The 19,062-nt window shown below is 40.0% G+C and overlaps 1 protein-coding gene across 1 annotated transcript in view; it reads left to right on the forward strand.

Annotated features, from left to right (window-relative positions):
* LOC143316185 (ephrin type-B receptor 1-like) overlaps positions 1-19,062 on the forward strand; it is an 84,813-nt gene that overhangs the window by 33,676 nt on the left and 32,075 nt on the right. The window contains exons 6-9 of the mRNA XM_076723966.1: positions 5,129-5,284; positions 9,989-10,251; positions 12,708-12,783; positions 14,124-14,248. Coding sequence (XP_076580081.1) covers positions 5,129-5,284; positions 9,989-10,251; positions 12,708-12,783; positions 14,124-14,248 — 620 coding nt within the window. The remainder of the gene's footprint in view (positions 1-5,128; positions 5,285-9,988; positions 10,252-12,707; positions 12,784-14,123; positions 14,249-19,062) is intronic.

The raw sequence follows: 19,062 nt of genomic DNA on the forward strand, positions 1-19,062 counted from the left end.
AATGGTATGAGCTGCAAATAGAATATCTATTTAAATAAATAAATGATGCAAAAATAAACAAAAATCTACAATCCTGTCAGCAGAAACCTTGTCAGCATAAATGACTGTCCTTTACATTGATTGTCGTTTGCCAGCATATGTGATGTATTAAGAGCTGGACATTCGCTCTAATGTCGCAGTTTGTTGTGGAGGTGTTTCTCTGAGAGCCTGGCTACTCATTCCTGGGGATGGGTCTAATTACTGGTGAGACTGCGCTTGCACTCATTGTGCATTATTAAATGGGGTGCTTCAGGTGATTAACTTCGATCTGTTCATCATAAGATCATCTGTTTCGTGTCAGACATTAAGCAAATCATTTTCTCAAAGGGAGCACTTTTCTGTCCCACCCAACTGTTCAACTGTTTGACAGTTTTTGGAGTTTTTTTTAGCTAACTCAACCAATGCTGCTGTGCCTCTGGGGCCTATTTGGTTCCAGTGTTTGGTTTAATAGTATGGACATATTGAAGTTTCTAATTTTCTGAATGAGATATTTCACAGTCAGTGTTTGTATCATTTATATTGTCCAGCCCAAGTAGAAAGTGTGACTGGATGCAAACCAAAGACAAACTCTGTGATGCCACATCTTTGTACACCTGCCTCTTGTGTTGCATTCAGGGCTTTTGCACCTAACCTGTGATTTAAGAGTTCATGGGACAGAGCAGGTCCCGTCTGTCTCCACTGAGCTGGAGTCTTTTTGGTGTGCTCTTCTGCCAATCAGCTGATAACGACTTGGCAAGGAACTGGACTCACTATTAGAACAGATGGTTGTCTTTGTGTGTGTGTGTGTGTGTGTGTGTGTGTGTGTGTGTGTGCATGTATTTATGTTAGTATGTGTGTGTCAGGGCACAGAGATTGTGTTTATTTTGCACCAAATCAGCATATTGTGCAAACCATCCGGCAAAACTGGATCAACATCAAAGTACTGTGTGTGTGTCTGTGTGTGTGTGTGTGTGTGTGTGTGTGTGTGTGTGTGTGTGTGTTTGGAAATTAAACAAATATTCAAATGGACCCTTACTTCAAATGCACCACACTACAAATGTAAGCACCACCACTGAATATACACAAACCACCCCTGCTGTGGACCCCAGCAATGCTCTAAGAGTTTCAAAAACCAGGCTTTTAACACACACACACACACACACACACACACACACACACACACACTCACACACACACACACACACACACACACACACACACACACTCACACACACACACACACACACACACACACACACGGACACTCACAGCCATGCAAATTTTTAATAATTGATCAGTGAGCCTGTATTCCTACTTTAGACAATTGTCATCTGCACGGTCGCTGTGTGACTCCACACAGCTGGATAAAGGCAGTGAGGGAAACAGAGGAATAATCTTTCTTTCTTTCTTTCTTTCTTTCTTTCTCTCTTCTCTATAGCTCTTATCTCTCCTATCCTTTGCATGTTCCTTCTCTTTTTGTCTCCTCGTTGGTTCTGAGATTTGCTCCATTTCCATGATGGATTTTCTGACCTGTGAGCTGTGTCAGTTCATCCTCAAAGCCATTTTCACTTTTGCCCATTGCAACGACACCAAAGTAGGTACATAACATTATGAACATCACAGTAAATACATCTGTACTACCTATCGCAGCTTTTTCCATTCACTGATATTCAGTCTCTTCACTCTCTACAGTCTCAGTCTTTCTACTGATGCTTCAGTCTATTAGTGTCCAGTGACACCAATAAAGATAATGTTAATCCATTCATGTCCATGTAAGGTGGATCAAAGTGACAATATATAATAAAATTATCTTACATGAATCAATTACTGTGTATCATATTGGAAGCAGATTACAACACATAACCAAATTAAAAGAAAAGCCCACTGTTGTCAAGACAACATTGTGGTCTATATGTTACACATACAGTGCATGACTCTGCAAGCGTACACACAACCAACATACACATGCATATGTAGTGTTACTAGTTTGAAACCCTGAGACAGATGACAAAGAAAGAGAGAGAGAGAGAGAGAGAGAGAGAGAGAGAGAGAGAGAACTATACAGAGGTATCTAGAGATAATCGAGAGAGGGAGCAAGACTTGTTGCCATGGTGACACGCCCCATGTGTATGAGCAAGGTTGTTGAATAAATGACCTTGACAAGCCAGATGTCTATCTGCCTATTCAAGCCACACACACACACACACACATAAAAGAGGCCTAATCCATTGACTCTCCTGAAGAGAGGAGAAAAGGTAGATGTCTGATTATAAAGAAACTAACTGACTGACATGAAGGAGCAGGGCATCTGGAAATGGAGACTGAAGGCAACACTGGCAAAACTGTAGCTGAAGACAGTTTGAATGTGTGAGGAAGCACAGTGGCAGTTTCAGATAGCACATTTCAGGTAGTATGAACACAGGACTTTGCAACAGGTTTAAAGGGTTCAGGACTGTAAGGAGGGGAGCTTTTTTTACAGCTTTTTTGCAGTTAAACAGCGACGATGCAGTTCATGCTCAGCATTGTAACCCCACAGCCTTTTACTCTTAAAGCTGCAGATTAATCGACCATCTGACCAATTTTTGTCGGTTGACAAGTTTATTATTCTACTGTTTCACATACATGTATATACTATATATATGCCATTGATCAATAACATTTTTCCAGGGAGGTCCACGGCAAAATGGTCGCACACTTCGCAGATAATAAACAGCACAGCGGCAGGTGAAAAAAGCTTTCAAAGCAGCTGCAATCATTTTCTAGCTTTAAAATCTCAAGTAACACCGAAGAACAACTCAAAAACTGTTCATCTAATCAGGAGCAGAAGGGTTCTTGTGTTTCAGGCGAGAGTGCTTGTCAGTTTTTTGCTGGTTAAGTACACATTATGTGCCTTGTTCAAGGCGTTTTGATAGTAGCTCAGGTTAGCCATTAAACGTTTCCAAACTGGTCTGTAACTGAACACTTCAAAGCTCCAGTTTGTGCAGAAACGGTAGTGAGAGTAGGTGACAGCCAAGCTTAAGAAAGGGAATTATATGTAGTTTAAACGTGAAGAAGAAGTTTCGAGTCACTAAAGGGCAGCATCATGACATGGTCAAACATCTGAAGGAAAACACATCACATGTTCATCACAAGTCAGATCACTTTGTGTCCCAAATTCATACATCGGATTCATAAGAGCCTTTCTGGTGAGGGCAAACATGTTCTGAATTATGACTGTAAGTTAAAAAAAAAAAGCGAACAGGGAAACAGAGAGGTGTGAAATGAGAAATTAGGCTGAAATGAAAGCTCTGCCAAAAGGCTGAGAAAAAATCAAATGAGGTTTTTTAATGTTACTTTCTTACAGTTTTGATTTATCTTTAGCACTTTGTTTTCCCTCCTCCGCTGTAATGAATGTTCACTTCATCTCGGAGCTGCTGTACGACCAAAATGCAAATGTTACACAGATTTATGGTGTCAGAGAGAGGAGAGTCTAAATGATAACATGAACTGAGTGAGAGAAGTAAATGAGAGAAAGTGACAGCAAGTTAAGAGCAGCAGTGTTACTTAATGAAACGTTAAAGGTTCTACAGGTCAGGAAGAATTTGTTCAAGAGAAAAAAGAAAACACAAAGGAAGCAAATCCTGAAAGGCACAAGAGAAAGAGGATGAAATGGAGGAGAGAAGAAGAAAAAGAGGAACACAATGAAGCTGCTGTTTTCATTCTTCCCTCTCAAATCACCATTTCTGCACTTCTGTTGTATTGTGTTCACTCCCCTGAAATGTTAGATTGCCATATCTTGGTTTTGCTGCTGAGTTTGATCTTACATGACTTACAGTAGAGGATGCTGTTCTTCACCCCCGTGTTTTACTGCGTATTACACTGTACATGGACCACAGAGCTTGAGGAAACGACTCAGATATCAGATTTGAAGTACTGTATATACTGATTGTACATTTAACCAGAGCAGTAGAAGCCATGATGTTGGTACAAGACATGATGTTCAGGCAAAGGTCTAGCTCTATAGCTATTCAAAATGCATGCCAGAAATAAAAAATGCAACACTACTTTTGCCAGGAAAAAAAGGGGATTATGCATAGATACAACTGTGGCATCCCAGAAACGTAGTGTTTTTGGATAGGAATATAGAGTGTGGGTTGGTGTGAATGGGCTGTTCAGTGTCAAGTGAGAATGTTTAATTACTGTTTTTGTGCAACTGCATCAACATTTCCTGAAGATCCCCTTTGGATGAACTGGTGAAATGCTGTATGCCACAACACGCAGTTATAAGTGACTAGTTTGATGTGTTCAAAAGCTTCAAAAGTATGCAAGGTTATTTCGTAACAGATGGTTATTAAATGCACATTATGCTGTACTTCCTCAAATTTAAGGCTGCAGAGGGACACATACAAGACCTGCTGTGGCGTTCGCTTTTAATTAAATGAAAGGGGGGGCCTTCTGAACGCCGTGGTTGAGACACAGAGACACACGATCACAACAGATGCAACTCAAAACTTCTGTAAGAGCTCCAGAAGCCTCCAGTATGCGCAGACCTCCCATCTCCATCACCGGGCTTGTCTCATTCCAACCAGACTGCAGTGCAAATGATGGAACTCCATGCTGTTTTATACAAGCTGAATAACAAGGATGTACCGTATGTTCAGCACAAGCCGTCCCTGGATGAATAAAAGTTGGATAAAGGGGGAACATCATCTTTAAGAATTCATATATGTGTTTCATGTCCTGAAGGATAATTCAGTTAATATTTATGGACAGAGACATCTCTGACCCAGATAAAGGAACTGGAGAAATGGAACCGTAATCTACACCACAGATAATCACTGTGAGTTTGTAGATGGAGAAAAACGTTTTTTTGCATCTTGTCTGAACAAGATAATGTGCCGCTATCTCCAGAAATCCCCCTCTGTGCTTTGTCAACCTCATACTACCAGTAATAACTCTACTGGTGCAGCGCCTTTCTAGAGCAAAGTTTGCCAAATGCCGAGCAATCAAGACAAACAAAAGGCGGACAAACACAGCTTATTTGTTGTGTTTCCCTCATGTTCAGGAGGCAGAGTTGTGAATTCTTCTTTTCTTACGTGTTTTTCCCCTCTCTCCCTCTTTTTCTCTTCAGCTTGCCCTCAGGGCACCTTTAAGTCTTCCCAGGGGGCAGGATTATGTCAGCAATGTCCGCTCAACAGCCGCTCCACCATCGAGGCCGCCACCCTCTGCGGTTGTCGGAACGGCTATTACCGTGGAGACATGGACAAACCGGAGGACGTTTGCACCAGTGAGTCAGTCTCCCACTGTCAAACAAACACAGACAAAATAAAAATACACGCATACTCCAGAAACCTTTCAGTGGCGTAGCTCGGTGTGATTACGCCTCAGGGTGATTGAGACATAATCCGAGGCCAAGAAGGCAGATTTTTGAACTGAATTTACCATTAGCTGACATATTACATCATATCAGCGGTTGACATCGCTGACAGTCCAATATCTCATCATTGAATTAAAGGCCAACAGCTGCTTTGAGTTCTCATTCTAAACCTTAATTTTATGCACCTCATTCAAAGCGAGTGTGCCGCAATGTTCCCATCCTTGTTTGGGGATTTGGGGAGCAGTAAGTAATAACACTGCCACATTCCTCAGGCTTTCCATTGGAGTGAATATGTGTTTAGTGTGTTGAAGAGGCTATATTACTATGCAAGACGAGGCACAGAGTTTGAAAAATGCTGCCTCTCAGTTCCACAGAGAGATGGTGTAAGTAGGTTGAGACATGAATCATTTGGACTGTCTCTGCAGCAAGTCTCAAACTGTGAAAATGTGGGTATATGTCTGTGTGGAACGTGTGTGTTGGTACGTGTGTGTGTGTGCACGTCCTGGTGACCTGGATACATCTTCATGTCTTTTTTTTTTTTTTTGGGGGGGGGTGGGGGGGTTCATTAGCTCTGCCTCATTTATAGACGGGTCTTTATTTGTCTGTTAAACATTAATGAATGGATTTGCATCATTCTGCCAGAAAAATAAATAGAAGGTAGCTCAAAAACAGTTGAATTTTCCCTCAGGTGTTGTGTGAATCATGACACAGTGACCATTTTACGAGTCCTACTTGTAGCCCAGTTTTACCTCTTTAAGAACTGCTCTTGACCTCTGTCAGCGTGGGGGTTTTCACTACTGCATTGTAAGTAAAAATACTTCTTTAGCTGAATAATGTTTTCTGTCAGTGTTTTTCTGTTAAATGTGATGTTTTTAGATCAATATTACTGCTGCATTAATGCATATTTTGCATTTTATTGCTGTAGATGTTCAAGGTTGATCTACTTTTAAGTACTTTACATACTGTTGGGTGCTTTAATCTACAGCCGTGCGTCATATTGTATCAAATCATCATTTTCATTAAGTTTTTAGTGTCGCTGAACCATGTATCTCTAAAATGTCAACTTTTCATGAGCTCAGAAAAACAGCATCGTTTTCAGCTTTGTGACAGTACATTTAATCCAGGGAGGATTTAATTTGTTTATTTAGTTTAAGAAGCAAGAGAATTTCCCCTCAGTCTATCAGAAACATTGGAAATTGGAAGTTTTCTCTTGACAGGAAGGGTACGAAAAATTGAAGTGTGTCACTAGTAACTATAGCTGTCAGACAAATATATAGATACTACAAATATAGCGGAGTACCTCAAATTTGTACTCAACAAGGCTACTTCAGTACATGTACATTCCACCACTGGTATTGCAGACAGATTTAATAGTAGTTTATATTTTGATTTTATGCTAAAATCTTATCTACTATCACACAGTCCTGTACTGGTTTGACTTGCTTTAACACCGCAAACACTCAGTCTGCATAAAGCCAACTAAAAGGTCAGATGCAATAGAGTTTGTTTTAATTAAGCCAGTTAGGTGCGAAAGAAGCCGCAGATGCATAATCAGGGTTGTTGTAAAATATTCACATTGTGATCCATTAAAACATCTATACAGGCAACAAATGAAGTGATGTCACCCATAGGTTCAATCCAGGATTAAAGATGATGCTTTCAACTAAATATATGCATATTGTTGGGGTTACATGCTGCAATACTTGGAATTCTTTTTATTCCTTCACTGGTATTGCAATCAAACCATCTCACTACTCATTATCTATTGCAGTATATTACAGAGGAAAAAATGATTTTGCCACACTGGTTGTGCAACAGTTTAAGGGGTTAACTTATTCTGACAACAGAGAAGGCACATAAAAAGCCTCATCTCAAACAGTGGCAGCAAACTCTCAAATTGATGCTGACAGAAGAAAAATCAACTTCCCCAGTGAAAAGGTGTCAGGTGTCAACCTACTCAGCCTATACAGCTTTGCGAATTACCTTGGTACTCTCAATTCAAGGGCAAAAACAAATGGAGTCACAAATGTGTGTTTTTGTCAAACACAACAATGAAAAAGAGTGGAAACTCTGAAAATCATGGGACTTCAGTATAGGAAGAAACTTCAGTGTATTTTTATTTGGTATAAACACAATCACATATAAAATCAGATCAGTGAAATGAAAGAGTGAGCATGCAGTGTGTGGATAGTAGCCTGACTGAAAATCATTCCCTCAGCATGCCTCATGGGCTGAATAGATACAGAGGAGGTGCGTGTGTGTGTGTGTGTGTGTGTGTGTGTGTGTGTGTGTGTGTGTGTGTGTGTGTGTGTTTGGCTGTGTACTGTGTGCATGATTGGGTTTTTTTGGAGATGTGTTTTTGTGCACAGGTCAGATTGTTACTGCATAAGCCACTTACAGAAAGGTGAAGAAGTGCAGAATGTGGTTGCAGACTGCAGTACAGACGAAGTTTGAAGTGCTTTAAATGGTTTCTGTGTTGTGCAGCAAAGTGGTCAATTTAAAATTATATCATCTTTTCTGCAAGTGTCTGACAGTCTAAAACAATTTGTATTTGTGTTATTCAGATCAAAAGTAAGTTTGAGTGAATATCTGTGTTAACAGACTGCATGTGCCTGTGTGTGTGTGTGTGTGTGTGTGTGTGTCATTATGCATGCACAGTTTGTGATGGGTCCTCTCTCTCAGTAAGAATGTTTATAAGATGGTGCGACTTAGATTTTCAACCCCCTACTGATTGTTAGCACTTTGATTCTGCAGCGTGGGTTTCTCTGAGTGTCTGTTTGACAAATACACACATACACATATTCCACAGGGCCATCTTTTACGACTCTGTGATTTAACATGCCAAGGTTGAATATCCATTTCATTTCATCTGCTTTGGTTCCAGCATGTTGTACGGGTGTGTCTGTGTGTGTCGCGGGTCTTGTGATGTGTGTGAACAGTCAAGGAGAAGTGAACCCGCTAGGTTTAACCTTGTGAAAACTCTGGGTGTGCATTTAAGACACCCTGGAAAACTAGAGTTTCTCCTCAGATCAAAGACATGAGCTGACAGAAAAGAGACAGAACCAGCAAGAGAGAAACTGACTGACTGACTGACTGAAGAGTGACAGACAAAAGAGATTCTCTGGCTGGTGGTGAGCTGTTAGGTCACCTTCTGTCTGTTAGAGACAGTGCTGGCTGAAGCCCAAACTCCCTACATCTGTACCAGCAATACTGGTTGGAAACTGCACGTGGTAACTTTGCATGCAGGCAGCCTAGAAATGAGAGAAACAAGTGTGTAAACATGGACAAATTGATGTCAATAAAATAAAAGTAATTATCGTCTTATTCGCTTACTGATCATTTGATCAGTAAAATGTTTGAATAATGTGGAAAATGTACATCAGATTTTCCCAAACACTCAAGTTAATACATTCAAATGCTTGAAACAGTTCATACCCATTTTAAAATCATAACACTAACTTAGACAAATAATAATAATAATAATAATAATAATAATAATAATAATAATAATAATAATAATAATAATAATAATAAATCAAGTTAAGTTTTCTGTTGACTGGCAAATCAATTTATGGTTTTTGCTCTAATGTAAAATCTTTATCTAAAAAGGGCAGTAATCATTGAGATTAGATAGATATTACCCTTAAAATATCACAAAGTACAGGTACAAAATGGTACCAAATTGAAATATTCAAGTTAAAATAGCTCAAATATTTCTGAAGTACACACTGGTATTTAAGTTTAAGAATGTCCAGATCCATCAGCCGGCAACCGTTATTGAGCGATATTGAGTAGAAATAGGGGAAATTGGGGGAGCACTGGGGACAGTACATAGTCTGTCTAATCTGTTTATTACTGTCTAATGCCTCACAACAACTGAACTCCTGCTCCTGCAGATCCCAACACATTACAAAGCAGTCAAACTGACCTATAAGACTGGTAAGGGCCATGTATCAGCATATATGGCTCAGGGATGATCAGCAATCAGTATCGGCAGCCAAGAAACGTGATTGGGGCATCTGTACTTAAGTTAATGTTATTTTCCTTCTTTGTCAGCTCTAATTTAAATATTTATTTGGGGCACAAACTGTATCTGAATTTTTCACTTGATCTGGGTAATGGGTCAGATGTGCTCATGGATAACAGGACAGTGATATTCCAGCTTCTGCACAAATAGATCAGTAAATCATTATGGTACACTCCCATCACAGATTTACCTCAATGTGAGTGGCATCTAGTTACTGTAATATCATATGAAGTTAAGCATTTCCAAACATAGCTTTTGCATACACACAGTGATGCCCTGCTCATACAACAGCTTGTGTAGCTATAAAATGCCAGACATCATGTGATAGTAAAACATTTGTGCATATGCAAGCCATTAGTAGGCACTGCTTCATGAAAAGAAATAAAAAAATTCTTAAGTGCTCTCCATAATGACGTTTGATTGCATCCAGGTGTGGACGAGTGATTTGCTACTGACAGACTTTGAATTTACCTGGTTGATATCTGCAGTATGTCCAGAATTGCTTAAAGGTACACTGAGACAGACAATGGAAACATTTATTTTCTGTGTCAGTCCTTCAGTCTACCTCCAATCCACTTTTTCTCTAGGTGTCCCTTCAGCTCCTCGCAACGTGGTCTCAGTCGTCAACCAGACATCGCTGCTGCTGGAGTGGAACCCACCGCGTGACACAGGGCACCGTGACGACCTGTCATACAATGTCTTGTGCCGCCGGTGCCACAGCAGCGAGCGCCGGGCGTGTCAGCCGTGTGACGACAGCGTGGTGTTCGTTCCAGGCAAGCGAGGGTTGAAGGAAACGATAGTGGAGATCAGCAAGCTGCGGGCCCACACGTCGTACACCTTCGACATACAGGTTTGTCTACGAAGCAGAGAGAGGCTAACCGAGCAGCATCCATGCTTTTTGTTCAGCATTGTTAAAGGAGTTCTCCAATGAAAGTCTTTATTTTGAGTGTCACACATTTACTGCCTCCAGGCTTGAGAAGTGTATCTGAGAAATTAACCTGTCTCTTCATGGACGATGCCAACTGAAGTTAGGTCTGAATTTACAACCATTGTAATGGCCACCGATAGCTACCCAGGATCACAGTGTCATCACAGTGCTTCAGAGACCATTAAGGAACCTCTCTAATCCTTCCTGCAGTAGAATTCACTCCCTCTGTCGATCTCCAAGTTTATAGTTTCCTCACGACATACAGTTACATGCACAGTTGTTTTTGATACCGTTGCCTCTTCATGGCACAGTATTGCACAGTGACTCTGCCCTGGTGCAGTGTTGTCTGTGGAATCCAGTGTAACTGCCATGAATCGAGGATATTTACAGCTCCACAAAGAAGCAAGTCACAAACTTTACAAAGCCACCTTTCAAGCCCACAGCTAGAGAGTATGCTCAAAAGTTACATTTTCAGGGAGGAATTCTTTTAATTTTTTCACACCACTAGTTTCACCATGTTTAAGAAAGTTGCTTTTTATTTTTAAAGAATTCTGCAGCTTTATAAAAGTTACATTTCAAAGTTGCTGTTCAACAAGGTAGTTTTACTTTATACTAAAACAGTAAAAACTGTACTAAAATAACCTTGGTGCAAAGTGTGTTGTCGACACTTTGAGGCCACGTTGAGGGCTTTATGCACAATTTGGTTATTGTCATGACTCAGGAAATATAGTATTGGACCCAACTGCAGACAAGCAGGCATGAGGATTTCAGAGATTTATTAAAAAGAGATAACAGGCAGGTGTTGGTAGGCAGGCAGGCATGTTCCCGTTAAGGTTCAGGTGCAGAAGCTCTTAAGCAAAAAGAGGTGGCAAGGAAGTAAAATTGCAAGTAGAATGAACTGACAAAGGCTGACTGGAAACTTAAATATCTGGAGGACTGATGAGGAAAGTGGGAACAGGTGAGCAGATAGGAACAGAACGTTAAGTGATGGGGAAAGGAGGGAAAGTCCAGGGACATCTGGTGGACAAGACAATTGCAGTGGTTTGAGGAGGTGGAAATTTGGCTGGATGGAGGGACAGGGAGGCAGAGTGTGACAGTTATATCATGTTGTTTCAAACCACAAGGCCACTGTGATACCTATAAATTCAGCACGTTGGTGAACCTGCAGTCTTCTGCCATCGGCAGCCTTTACCATCAAGGCTGGGTGTTTAAATCAAGGTGACCTGTGTTGTAATTGTTAAGGAAAGGGAGCGTGTCACTTCACTTTCCCCATTCAGTCTTGGATCGTGAAATCTCATCTACTCCTCTAATCGAAATGTGGCCAAATCTTAGTCTTTTGACCGTAACTCTACTGTAGGTTAATGTCTAAGTGGTCCAGTGGACCTATTAATAAGCCATTTGATTTTCGCAGGATTACAATATAGCACGTTATTCTATTCTGGATCGACTCAGTAGAGTGGCCTGGAGGTGTGAGTTTATCCATTTCGAAAGCAGTCTGTTGTGGGATGGGCAGATCAATAATGATGTATGAATGAATTACTCAAACATTGACCTGATTATGAAAGTGTTGATGTTGATGGAAGTATCAATTGTAATTTGATGTGTTTACCGAAGACAGCCACATTTAATCACAGAGCTGAATATCCATTGAGATATCCGTGATTTGTTGCCATGTTTTGTAAATGAAATGATCCACTGAGTGAAACAAAATAAACAGCGGCATCAAAGTTAGGTGTCATTTGAAGACCTTAACTTTCAGGATTTGTTTTTGATAGTAGAATTATCCTGTTTTTCTTTGAAATATTCACAGGTGAAATGTGGAACTCAAGAAAAGGAAAACACAAAATCAAATGTGAAATGATAATGAAACAGACAAAACAATATAAAATTAGAGCGTGGAGTAAGCCATTAAGCTAGCATCACTAATTACAACACCTTTGTTTAATGATTTGCTATGACTGAAGACATTGTTTCGGCTGTCAAAATGATTAACTGAGTCCATGACAAACAACAGGTGACAGCTAATTAGGTGTTTTCTGAAACGCATTGAGATCCTGTTAATTGTGTCTTTGTGCTGGTGAGATGAGAAAGACTTTAGAGTTTTAAGAAGACATTGGCAGTGCTTCTACACTGAAATGAAAACCACTGGCATTCACAACAGCACCTGAGTAATAATGCATGCCCTGGATGCTACAATATCAGAGTGTTATGCAAAGTTGGCAACACTGTCTTGCTCTTAACCCTCCAGCAGATGTTATTATGTTTTCCAAACCCTTTGACATTGTATTCTGTATCAATCAGAAAGCTCAACTGCTTAAGAAACAGTAACTAATGTACGTAAGGGGGAGCAGCTGACCATTACACTTCATACTCCACAGGCAGTCAATGGAGTCTCCAACAAGAGCCCTTATCCCGCCCAGCAACTGTCAATCAACATTACAACCAATCAGGCTGGTGAGTGGGGAGTACAAAAGCTGTGTGTGTGTATGTGTGCAAGCATCTGTGTCTGTGTGTGTAAGCATACCCTGGGGCACAGTGGATTATGCTGGCTAGGGGGATAAAGGAAATTGAGCTACAGCCTTTTAATTCATAAAACATGTTATAAGCTTGTCATCTCTCTCCCTCTGTCTCCGTTTCTCTCCCCCTTTTTCTGTCTTTTCTGCACATCCACAGCTTTTATCCTGTTTTCCTCTTTCCCCCTGCCTCTGCCACAGTTCTCTTTTCTCGCCTTTATCCCCTCTCCCTGCCCTCTTCCCTCTGCCTCCCCCCTCTCGGTCTCTGACAGTGTAATTCTTAGAGACTATAAAGTGAACTGAGTTACTGCTCCATCAATACTTTATGGAGACAGACACAAGTGATATTTCTACCGCTACCCAAATTTAGATTTAAAAGCTGCTTTGCTCTGATGGAAAACACATCATTTACCTCATCTACGGCATCCCAGGCTCATTCCTAATCGAAACATGATCCATTGTCACCCTGCTGCTTTCTGAACACATTTGTTACTGCTGCTGGATGAAAAACTCTCTTATCCTTGAAATCTTTTAGGACTCAACCAAAACTGATTTATTTTCAGGTTGACTGCACTGGGGGGGGGGTTTAAATTATGCGATAGGCTTTTAGTGTATTTCGTGGGCCCTTAGGATATGAAACTCACTCGACATATAGAGAACCCTGTAAAATGTCAATTGTGGCAATATTAAAAAAAGACTGTGGGGTTTTCAGGCGGCAGCTCGCTCACGCTGTCAAATTATGACTACAGTAGACTCATGTGGCTCATGAGGTATCACAGCGTTTACTGAGCATTATGGCAGTCCCATGATATTCCCTGTGACTCTGCTGTGTGAGATGCATACATTCTCTATCTCTATATAACCTACATCAATTTGATGCTTGTTACTGGTGTAGTATCAATCTCCATGTCTTGATTCCCTCCTCTTGCCACTTTATGCCATCACATATAGCACAAATTTGATGAAAACTATCTTAGAAAAAGATCCCAGAGGCAAACCCATGAAATACATTATAGCCAACAGCTTCTGGTTCCTAAAATTATGGGTAAAAATGCATTACAGACATAACTCTTGTTTCCCCATCAGTGCCAAGTGCAGTAATTTGTTTTCATGAGCCTGGATAAGGAAACATTTTTCTCCTTTGGGTGTAAATAATCCTTGGCAATATGTCATTACATTACACACTACATTTCCATATTTATGGTGTTTAAGCATGCTAGCGAATCTTTTAAATGCCTAATTGATTGTGTGTATTTGTGTGTGTGTGTGTGTTTTTAACAGCTCCCTCAGTAGTTCCCATAATGCATCAAGTGAGCTCAACCAGCCGCAGTTTTTCGTTGTCATGGCCACCGCCTGAACAGCCCAACGGAATTATCCTCGACTACGAGATACGATACTATGACAAGGTAGAGTAGGATGATGAATGTCTGTGAGTGTTTGTGTGTGTGACCGTGTGCTTTTTTGGTGTTATGGCCACAGCCAGTAATCCATTAGAGTTGATAAAACAGGCGAATCAATATCAACTTCATCTAACTCATCTATTATCAGGACTGTTATGGAGAAGCAGCGACAGTGTCTCTACTTCTCAAATACTTCAGCTCATAATAATCTCACAATAACTTGAATGAAAGTGAAAAAACTATTGCTGGTATGTTTATTTACGTGTCAGTCAACACCATCTTCATCTGGTGTATGGACAAATGCCCCTTTTTATGTACACAGCTACCGAGATATTAGATATCAAAGGACCACAAGAAATTTTGTCAGGCGATGAATGAAACACCTTGAGAAAACTTTCACATTAGTATCCAGGTAATTACATTAAGAGGTTATTTTTACTTAAAGGAAGAGCTCAGCATTTCGAGGGGGAAAAAAGCATATTAGCTTCACAGCTGAGAGATAAGGAGAGCAACACTAATCTTATATCTGTCCCTTAAATATAATATATGCTTAGCTTAGCTTATTTTACCTTATCTTAGCATCAATACTGGATCTAAGGGGGAGCAGCTAGCTTGGCTCAGTGCAAGGGTAAGAAAAACTGTCACCTCTAAAACTCAAAGGAAGCAAATCTGCATTTTCCAATTTGGCAAACTATTCCTTTACAAATGTGTCAAAATATTGTCAAAAGTTTTGAAAAGGACAAAAAGCTAACAGCGGGAAAAAATACAACAACATAACAATCCCAGACCATCCAAAAGTTAAACTGTTGGGGGAAAAAAAATCCATGAAATAACTCAAACTCTAAACAATAAGTACATTTGGGCATAATAATAATTCAAAAGCATGGAAGAACAAATTGTAAATGTTTTTTTTTTACCTGATGGCACAAGTTCCCAACCACACACCACAATATACCACTCAAAATAACAATAATCAATCAATGATGTAGAGTTGTTGTAATACTTATACTGTTATTATTGCTTATTTCCAGTCACTTACCTAAAGTACTAATGGTCGATGAAATGTAGTTATTACTATTAGTTCAGAGGCTGATGCTCACCATAGACATGACATAATGATTAATGAAGGACAGCTGAAGGCAGAAACATGTCAACATGTTTTTTGGATTTGTAATTCACTTGTGTTCAGTATCTATTAAAGCATTTTTTTTCTACAATATTACTTCCAAATAAGTCTGGATTGATCTTAGAGCCACAATACATATTTCATGGAGCTTGTTGTCATACTGACAGGGTTGTACAGTGATGGAAGAGTCTCTCTTTATTCCAGCACTCATCAATTGTTGATTGTAGCCGTGCAGCAAAAATGAGTATTCATTCATTAACAAGTGACTACAGTGGGATCTTGTCAAACTGTAAGACAACATAGCTTCATCTAAATTGTAAAAGAAATGTTAATTTATTAATGAAGTTATTGATTGATCAAACAAAGCTGTGCATGTTTCTTCCATGGGCAACTGATGAAGTGGTTTGAGTTGCCACAGTTTCATGTAACACACAATATGGAATCTAGTTCAGATCTGTGAGCTCTGGAGATCCAATTAATTTTTTTTTTTTTTTTGTTTAAGAAAGAATCATGCACATCTTGTGTGTCTAGACCATGAGAAGGAATCTCTAGACCAAAAAAATGTCCTTAGGTTGCTATCTTAATTGATCAGTAAATATTTTGATGATGCAGTCCACAAGATGAAACACATATTTTATATGAATAGAATCATATCAGCAGTCTTAGTAATTTTCTCAATAATATCATGACATGTTTTTACAGCTCAGTTGCAGTTTTCCACTAATAGGCTCCTTGGGTGATGGTTGCACATATTCCATAGTCCGTGAGAAAGAATGCTGTAGTGTTTGCGGACTGCAGCCGCTGATATTACAGTATTGTTTGTTGAGTGAGATTGTTTCTTAGATTCATTCGATCACAGTTGAAGTGGCCTTCAAGTCTCTTGGTGGGCCTCTGGGTCTCAGTATGTGCCAAAAGACCACTGGTTTCACATAGATACCTTTATCTATGAAGGGCAGAGTCACTACTCCCAGAGAGACTCACCACCACAGAGAATAGAACATGCAGGAAACCATCCATTCATCCAGGGTTGGATGTTGGTGATCTGTATGTATCAAGCAGTTAAGGTTGAAGGGAAGCAAGACATGCCAAATGATTTTTTTTATTGTCTTTGCTGTTGCAAGTGATCAGCAAGTGCCAAACTCTGTAGAAGTTGGCTTTTCCCTTCCCACCCTGGACCACTGTGGTAAGAAAGAAAACATCTGAATTTATGGAGACGAGCACTGTGCAACATGTTCTTCCACATTCTCCATTCATCCATGAATCAATTGTTTTGTTTATCCATGACCAGGTCAAAGTAGTCCAGATGTCCCTCTCCCTAGCAGCATCTTTCAGCTCTTCCAAGAGGATTCCAAGGTGTTCCCAAGCCAGATAAGATATATAATCCCCCCAGCATGTTCTGGATCTACCCTGTGGTCTTGTATCAGTTGGATATGCCCAGAAGGCTTCCAAAAGGGAGGCACCCAGGAGGCATCCTTATCGGACACCCAAAACACCTAAACGAGCTCCTTTCAATGCAAATGAGCAGCAGCTCTTCTTTAAGCTCCCTCCTGAAGTCTGAGCTTCAGACGCTATCTCTAAAGGTGAGCTCAGTAACCCTACAGAGGAAGCTTCATTCTTTCTTCTTTTGGTCACTACCCACAGCTTGTGACCAACCCCCCCCTTTCTCGCCAGGGGAGATAGAAAAAGGAAAAGTACAGGATTACCAAACAGGGTGATTTATGAAGGGCAGTTTTTTGACATAGCAATTACAGTTGCCATGATGGCCTTTTATGCAACAACCTGGAAACACGCTGGCCAGTGGGGCTCTGGTAAAGCTGGGTGAGCCAATACCTCGCTCAGCGTATAACAATTATTACAGAAACAACCATAACGAACCCATGATGCCTGTGTCTGAGGTCAAAAGGTTTTCCTTACAGGAGCATAAGGAGGATGGCGCAGCACTTAGGATGATGTAGAGAAGTTGTGGATGAACCTGCCTTCCAATAGGAGAGACAGGGTTTAAGTCATAAGTCAACTGCAGTTCACCATATTTTGATTCTCAACTACTGAAGCTCCTTTTTAGATTTGAAGAAAAATGGAAATTAAATTGTTTCCTCAACAGAAACAATATTCTCGACTCCTGTCAAAGTGCCGTTTTACTTGTTTTCAGTGTTTTGCAACAAAGGATATAGTGTGAATCTGATGAAATAAAATGTCACTGCAGTGCTTTTTGCTGTGTATGTCAATCACCTATTTATCCACAAGTGGATACTGTTGAAATCAAAACTCCTATCCTATCACTCTACTCTGTGAGGCTGTCCTGTCTGACTCAAGTAATCACATCTCCAGCTGTCCTGTAGTGGACAAGTTCCTAAACCGTAGACTAAGGCGTAAAACACTTCACTGCCTGAGTCCAGTGATCAAACTAGCCTGCATAAAAGACATCAAACCCGGGGCACCAACAAGGGCCTCTGATTCAGCAGTGAAACATGCAGGATCTGATTGCTTCCCCATCAACGATTGTTGCTCTAGGAAAGAAAAAACTCCAAAGAAAGGACAAGCCATGGCTGCATATCTTGTCTTCTTTGTAATTCAGTCAGTGGGAAGCACAGTGCCTTTGGAAACTAAAAGTTGAATTAAAAGCATATCTATTACCCAAAGCTAAACATAAGAATATCCTCATCTTTTCTGAAGCTGAGCCAACAGCTGCAAAAATAGATAGACTTTCACTGCAGACAGATTAAAAACAAAGAGCAAAGCACCTACAAGGGATTGTGCGAGATACACCAAAAAGAACAATATGCCTCCTCATCCATAGCCCACATTTGATTCAATGCCATCTTCCAGTCCTTTTCACAAAACCGAAGAAAATTGTTTTTGCCTTTTTTTGGGATACCACTTCCAGCCTCTGCGATCATTTTGTCTTTTTAATACATACTGTCATTGAGTTGGTGCTTCCATAACTCACTAAAACTCTCAGATACAAACAGAACTACAACCTTTAAATACTCAAGACTCTTGCCACTTCTTTTTCTTATCTATTCTCTTTGATAAAAACACTGAAGCACAATCCTAAAGTCCATGACTCCAGAGGGCTCGCTCACAGATTCCAATTTCCCAGCACAACATAGTATATGGCTATAATTTTACAGTGCTGCATAAGGGAAGGGGAAGAGAGAGAGAGTGTGTTTGTGTGTCATTTTTATTGTTAGGGGCATTAGTGCTTCTCTAGGATCAGTGTATGTTATGTGCTAATATTTAAATCCTATAACTAAACTAAATACAGCACTGACACAACTGGCCATCGTTATATAAGTTATGATGCTATTGCTACGTTGCCTTTATGTGTGGTAATAATTTATTTATGCTGGTGTGTGATTTAAGTATGTGTTATCTTGGCATACAATGACGAAACTATACTTTTAATCAGATTACACAGTTTTGTTTTGTTTTTTACATTTTATATTCAAACCATGTTCTTTCCTGTCTTACTCTCACATTTTCCATTGTTACTAAAATGGTCCACACATGCAGATCCAGTGTCTAATGTCTGATATAATGTACCTATCCTTGTAACTGATTTTCTATCTTGAAATAAGATTCAAGGAGATCCTTCAGAGCTCATGAAATATAATTCCTCTTTGAAATGCATTTATGCCATTATCAGAATGTGGCACCTGAAAGCATTTCATCTGCTGATCAAAGAAGAAACATG

Source organism: Chaetodon auriga, chromosome 3 (genome assembly GCF_051107435.1).
Source record: "Chaetodon auriga isolate fChaAug3 chromosome 3, fChaAug3.hap1, whole genome shotgun sequence".
NCBI lineage: Eukaryota > Metazoa > Chordata > Actinopteri > Chaetodontiformes > Chaetodontidae > Chaetodon > Chaetodon auriga.